The sequence below is a fragment of the Rhinichthys klamathensis genome, unplaced genomic scaffold (genome assembly GCF_029890125.1).
Source record: "Rhinichthys klamathensis goyatoka isolate OS25496 unplaced genomic scaffold, OSU_Roscu_1.1 h1tg000999l_1, whole genome shotgun sequence".
Taxonomy (NCBI): Eukaryota; Metazoa; Chordata; class Actinopteri; order Cypriniformes; family Leuciscidae; genus Rhinichthys; species Rhinichthys klamathensis.
In genome coordinates, this window is record NW_026607297.1 from 55,402 (window position 1) to 62,500 (window position 7,099).

Consider the following 7,099-nt stretch of genomic DNA (forward strand, 5'->3'; position numbering starts at 1 on the left):
CTAACAGGTGGACACTAACAGGTGGACAGTAACAGGGTGGACACTAACAGGTGGACACTAACAGGGTGGACACTAACAGGTGGACACTAACAGGTGGACACTAACAGGTGGGACACTAACAGGTGGACACTAACAGGGGGGACACTAACAGTGTGTACAGTAACAGGTGGACACTAACAGGGTAGATACTAACAGTGTGAACACTAAGAGGGGGGACACTAACAGGGTGGACACTAACAGTGTGTACAGTAACAGGGTGAACACTGACAGTGTGTAGAGTAACAGGGTGGACACTAAGAGTGTGTAGAGTAACAGGGTGGACACTAACAGGGTGGACACTAACAGTGTGTACAGTAACAGGGTGGACACTAACAGTGTGTACAGTAACAGGGTGGACACTAACAGAGGGTGGACACTAACAGGTGGACACTAACAGGTGGGACACTAACAGGTGGACACTAACAGGTGGGACACTAACAGGTGGGACACTAACAGGTGGACACTAACAGGGTGGACACTAACAGTGTGAACACTAAGAGGGGGGACACTAACAGTGTGTACAGTAACAGGGTGGACACTGACAGTGTGTAGAGTAACAGGGTGGACACTAACAGTGTGTAGAGTAACAGGTGGACACTAACAGGGTGGACACTAACACGGTGGACACTAACAGGGTGGACACTAACAGTGTGAACACTAAGAGGGGGACACTAACAGTGTACAGTAACAGGTGGACATTAACAGTGTGTACAGTAACAGGGTGGACACTAACAGGGTGGACAGTAACAGGGTGGACACTAACAGGTGGACACTAACAGGGTGGACACTAACAGTGTGAACACTAAGAGGGGGGACACTAACAGTGTGTACAGTAACAGGGTGGACACTGACAGTGTGTACAGTAACAGGGTGGACACTGACAGTGTGGACACTAACAGTGTGTAGAGTAACAGGGTGGACACTAACAGTGTGTAGAGTAACAGGTGGACACTAACAGGGTGGACACTAACAGGTGGACACTAACAGGGTGGACACTAACAGGGTGTAGAGTAACAGGGTGGACACTAACAGTGTGTAGAGTAACAGTGTGGACACTAACAGGGTGGACACTAACAGTGTGTACAGTAACAGGGTGGACACTAACAGTGTGTACAGTAACAGGGTGGACACTAACAGAGGGTGGACACTAACAGGTGGACACTAACAGGTGGACGCTAACAGGTGGACACTAACAGGGTGGACACTAACAGGGTGGACACTAACAGTGTGAACACTAAGAGGGGGGACACTAACAGTGTGTACAGTAACAGGTGGACATTAACAGTGTGTACAGTAACAGGGTGGACACTGACAGTGTGTAGAGTAACAGGGTGGACACTAACAGTGTGTAGAGTAACAGGGTGGACACTAACAGTGTGTAGAGTAACAGGGTGGACACTAACAGTGTGTAGAGTAACAAGTGGACAATAACAGGGTGGACAGTGTGTACAGTGTGTACAGTAACAGGGTGGACACTATATTTTAGTAATTTACATTTATTCATTTAGCTGACGCTTTTATCCAAAGCGACTTACAATTGCTATATATGTCAGAGGTGGCACGCCTCTGGAGCAACTAGGGGTTAAGTGTCTTCCTCAGGGACACATTGGTGTCTCGCAGTGGATTCGAACCCGGATCTCTCACACCAAAGGCACGTGTCTTATCCACTGTGCCATCACCACCCTCCACTAACAGGTGGACACTAACAGAGGGTGGACACTAACAGGTGGCCACTAACTGGGTGGACACTAACAGTGTGTAGAGTAACAGGGTGGACACTAACAGTGTGTAGAGTAACCACCCTGTTACTCTACACACTGTTAGTGTCCACCCTGTTACTCTACACACTGCACACTGGACACTAACAGGTGGACACTAACAGGGTTGACACTAACAGGTGGACACTAACAGGGTGTAGAGTAACAGGGTGGACACTAACAGGGTGGACACTAATAGGGTGGACACTAACAGGTGGACACTAACAGTGTGTAGAGTAACAGGGTGGACACTAACAGTGTGTAGAGTAACAGGGTGGACACTAACAGGTGGACACTAATAGGGTGGACACTATCAGGTGGACACTAACAGTGTGTAGAGTAACAGGGTGGACACTAACAGTGTGTAGAGTAACAGGGTGGACACTAACAGGTGGACACTAACAGGTGGACACTAACAGTGTGTAGAGTAACAGGGTGGACACTAACAGGGTGGACACTAACAGTGTGTAGAGTAACAGGGTGGACACTAACAGGTGGACACTAACAGTGTGTTGAGTAACAGGGTGGACACTAACAGGTGGACACTAACAGTGTGTAGAGTAACAGGGTGGACACTAACAGATGGAGACTAACAGTGTGTTGAGTAACAGGGTGGACACTAACAGTGTGTAGAGTAACAGGGTGGACACTAACAGTGTGTAGAGTAACAGGGTGGACACTAACAGGTGGACACTAACAGGGTGGACACTAACAGGTGGACACTAACAGGGTGGACACTAATAGGGTGGACACTAACAGGTGGACACTAACAGTGTGTAGAGTAACAGGGTGGACACTAACAGTGTGTAGAGTAACAGGGTGGACACTAACAGGTGGACACTAATAGGGTGGACACTATCAGGTGGACACTAACAGTGTGTAGAGTAACAGGGTGGACACTAACAGTGTGTAGAGTAACAGGGTGGACACTAACAGGTGGACACTAACAGTGTGTTGAGTAACAGGGTGGACACTAACAGGTGGACACTAACAGTGTGTAGAGTAACAGGGTGGACACTATCAGGTGGACACTAACAGTGTGTAGAGTAACAGGGTGGACACTAACAGTGTGTAGAGTAACAGGGTGGACACTAACAGGTGGACACTAACAGTGTGTTGAGTAACAGGGTGGACACTAACAGGTGGACACTAACAGTGTGTAGAGTAACAGGGTGGACACTAACAGGTGGACACTAACAGTGTGTAGAGTAACAGGGTGGACACTAACAGGTGGACACTAACAGTGTGTTGAGTAACAGGGTGGACACTAACAGGTGGACACTAACAGTGTGTAGAGTAACAGGGTGGACACTAACAGGTGGACACTAACAGTGTGTAGAGTAACAGGGTGGACACTAACAGGTGGACACTAACAGTGTGTAGAGTAACAGGGTGGACACTAACAGGTGGACACTAACAGTGTGTAGAGTAACAGGGTGGACACTAACAGGTGGACACTAACAGTGTGTAGAGTAACAGGGTGGACACTAACAGGTGGACACTAACAGTGTGTAGAGTAACAGGGTGGACACTAACAGGTGGACACTAACAGTGTGTAGAGTAACAGGGTGGACACTAACAGGTGGACACTAACAGTGTGTAGAGTAACCGGGTGGACACTAACAGGTGGACACTAACAGTGTGTAGAGTAACAGGGTGGACACTAACAGGTGGACACTAACAGTGTGTTGAGTAACAGGGTGGACACTAACAGGTGGAAACTAACAGTGTGTAGAGTAACAGGGTGGACACTAACAGGTGGACACTAACAGTGTGTAGAGTAACAGGGTGGACACTAACAGATGGAGACTAACAGTGTGTTGAGTAATAGGGTGGACACTAACAGGGTGGACACTAACAGTGTGTAGAGTAACAGGGTGGACACTAACAGGTGGACACTAACAGTGTGTAGAGTAACAGGGTGGACACTAACAGGTGGACACTAACAGTGTGTAGAGTAACAGGGTGGACACTAACAGGTGGACACTAACAGTGTGTAGAGTAACAGGGTGGACACTAACAGATGGAGACTAACAGTGTGTAGAGTAACAGGGTGGACACTAACAGATGGAGACTAACAGTGTGTAGAGTAACAGGGTGGACACTAACAGGTGGACACTAACAGTGTGTAGAGTAACAGGGTGGACACTAACAGTGTGTAGAGTAACAGGGTGGACACTAACAGGTGGACACTAACAGTGTGTAGAGTAACAGGGTGGACACTAACAGATGGAGACTAACAGTGTGTTGAGTAACAGGGTGGACACTAACAGGGTGGACACTAACAGTGTGTAGAGTAACAGGGTGGACACTAACAGGGTGTAGAGTAACAGGGTGGACACTAACAGGTGATCTAAAACCACTCTGGTTAAATTGATCTAAACTCACCACGTCTGAGCAAAAAAAAGCTAACATAGAAGGTTTATTATATAAAGAATTGTATGTTTTTTAAACTGTACTTTTAAAAATATGATTTTCCTACTAAATTTTTTAATATTTCCCTTAACAGGGTGGACGTACTAAAGTTGACCACACCAAATTTAAAAGATAAAATTGGCAAGAAAATAGACAGTTAAAATAATCGAGGATCTTGATTGTTATCATTCAACATTTTAAGGCGGTAAGATCATGATGTTTACTGGGGACACAACAGGCACCGAATCCCAGGAAAGACCCATTTGTAATATACAGTCAATCCAAAAATTATTCAGACACCAGATATAATTTTTGATCATTTTTACTAGTGTGTGATCAGGACACTATAGTTCATTTATGTAAGTGAGGAGAGCAAAATAAAGTAAACTGGGACATGTTATACCCAAATATTCTTCATAGAGTGACTAACTCGGAGTTCTCATATTTTATTACCATTTTCTAAACTATAGCGAATAAACTGTGATAATGTGAGAAATGTTGAAGGCGTCTGAATAAACTTTGGTTTGACTGCAGCTACTAAATGCATTTGAACACTTAAGGTATAAGTGTATGAATGCAGAACGTCCTTCTCATATCTTCATTAAAAATGACTTACGTAATATAACATTTACATCCGTTCAACACGTTTTTTCAGTTCATGCATTTCTTTTCGATAAAGGATGAAATATTAGACTCTCAGTTTACAGACATTTCCTGTCTCTGCACTTTCCCTATTAATAAACACAAGAACTTAAAATGTGATCGTAGACATATAATAACAATAAAGAGTCTTTAATGCTTGAGTTGAACTGTAGCAGCTGATCGGTTTCCTTCCGTGATTCAGATCTGATCTCTGATGTGATTTGGTTTGTGCTTCCATCCGATCATAGACTGACATCATGATATTCTGAACTGCAATATGTTGAATCGAGTATTTGCTTTTGTTCAGGGTTCGGGATGTGATGTGTTTCGGACAGACTCTGTTTGCTTTAGAATAACATGATGCACTAAGGAAGAGGATTCTGATGTTACAAAGACACTGTAAAAAAAAGTCATGACACATTTGCATGTGATATTACAGTAAATATGAATGTATTTATTAATTACTTGGATGAAGATCATATCTCAGGAACATTTCATGCATATCCATATTTCGTCCATATCTAGAGGATCATAACAATTCTGAAGAATTCATAAACTTGTTTGTGAAACGGAACATGCAATTATTTTTTTCACATCTCTCTACAGGAAGAGCTCAGCTTTACAAGTGTGTGTGTGTGTGTGTGTGCGTGTGAATGTTTGTGAGAGAGAGTGTGTGTGTGTGTGTGTGAGTGAGAGAGTGTGTGAGTGTAAGTATGTGTGTGTGTGTGAGAGAGAGTGTGTGTGTTTGTGTGTGTGTGTGACTGTGTGTGTGTGTGTGTGTGTGTGTGTGTGTGTGTGTGTGTGAGTGAGTTCCAGTACTGCATTCATGAAAAGATGAAAAAGTGTTTCTTAACTGCACAACTGTGATTGTAGGCCTACTATAAATATGGACAAAACATTAATACGCAACATCAAGACAGAAGAACAGAAGAATAAAGGGATTATAAACTGAACGTCTGTGTTTGGGATTCTCAAACCGGATTGGTGTAGTTAACTGGGAAAAGTCCGATTCTCCCGCGCAAGAGACCTTTCCACCAGGAACGATCGGACTGATCTAAAACCTCTATAACATCTCCAGCGTGGAAGTTGAGCTCGTCTGCGTCCTCAGCAGTGAAGTCATACACAGCCCGAACCTGCAGCGCAGACGCCTACACACACACACACACAGAGGAGAGAGGGTTACGTGTGTGTTTGTTTTTGTGATATATGAGGACACAAATGTGTATAATGACATGCATATTACACTGGTATTACAACTTACACGTGATATATGAGGACATTGCATGAGTCCTCATATTTCAAATAGCTTAAAAAACATAAAAAACAATGTTTTTTTTTAAATGTAAAAATGCAGCATGTCTCCTGTGATGGGTAGGTTTAGGGATAGGGGCAGTGTAGGGGGATAGAATATACAGTTTGTCCAGTATAAAAATCATTACGCCTATGGAATGTCCTCATATATCACAAAAACAAAGCTGTGTGTGTGTGTGTGTGTGTGTGTGTGTGTGTGTGTGTGATGGGTAGGTTTAGGGATAGGGTTAGTATGTGTGTGTGTGTGTGTGTGTGTGTGTGCGTGTGTATGTGTGTGATGGGTTTGGGATAGGGTTAGTGTGTGTGTGTGTTTGTGTGTACGTGTGTGTGATGGGTAGGTTTAGGGATAGGGTTAGTGTGTGTGTGTGTGTGATGGGTTTGGGATAGGGTTAGTGTGTGTGTGTGTGTGTGTGTGATGGGTTTAGGGATAGGGTTAGTGTGTGTGATGGGTTTGGGATAGGGTTAGTGTGTGTGCGTGTGTGTGTGTGTGTGTGCGTGTGCGTGTGTAATGGGTAGGTTTAGGGATAGGGTTAGTGTGTGTATGCGTGCGTGTATGCATGTGTGTGTGATGGGTAGGTTTAGGGATAGGGTTAGTGTGTGTGTGTGTGTGTGTGTGTGATGGGTAGGTTTAGGGCAGTGGCGGCTGCTGGTCTTTCAAAGAGGGGAAGCTCTTTTTTTTTTTTCAAGGTGTGGGGATGGTGAAAAGAGCGAGGACTCAGGTGCAGAGTTGATGGGCTTTATTTTAATAATAAAATAAAAAAATACAAACAAAAACTACGAACCAGCACAGGACAAGGAGAATAAATAGGGAGCAAAAAAGGCAGGTAACGAGGGAGGACAAGTGGGGCAAAATAACTAATAATCAGGAAACAAGATGGGAGTCGACACAATGGACAGGAGAGCACATGGCACAAGGAAAACACATGACAAGCCAT

The 7,099-nt window shown here is 44.3% G+C and overlaps 1 protein-coding gene and 1 long non-coding RNA gene across 2 annotated transcripts in view; one reads left to right on the forward strand and one right to left on the reverse strand.

The window, feature by feature from the left end:
* Nucleotides 1-5,402: 5,402 nt before the first annotated feature.
* LOC130078830 (uncharacterized) lies at nucleotides 5,403-5,754 on the forward strand. The gene is made up of 2 exons (XR_008805976.1): nucleotides 5,403-5,500; nucleotides 5,670-5,754. It is a non-coding gene; the product is annotated as an uncharacterized LOC130078830 (long non-coding RNA).
* The window catches only part of grap2b (GRB2 related adaptor protein 2b), a 10,914-nt gene continuing 9,423 nt past the window's right edge, over nucleotides 5,609-7,099 (reverse strand). The window contains exon 8 of the mRNA XM_056244526.1: nucleotides 5,609-6,001. Within this exon, the coding sequence (XP_056100501.1) occupies nucleotides 5,825-6,001 (177 nt within the window). The 3' untranslated portion in view covers nucleotides 5,609-5,824. The remainder of the gene's footprint in view (nucleotides 6,002-7,099) is intronic.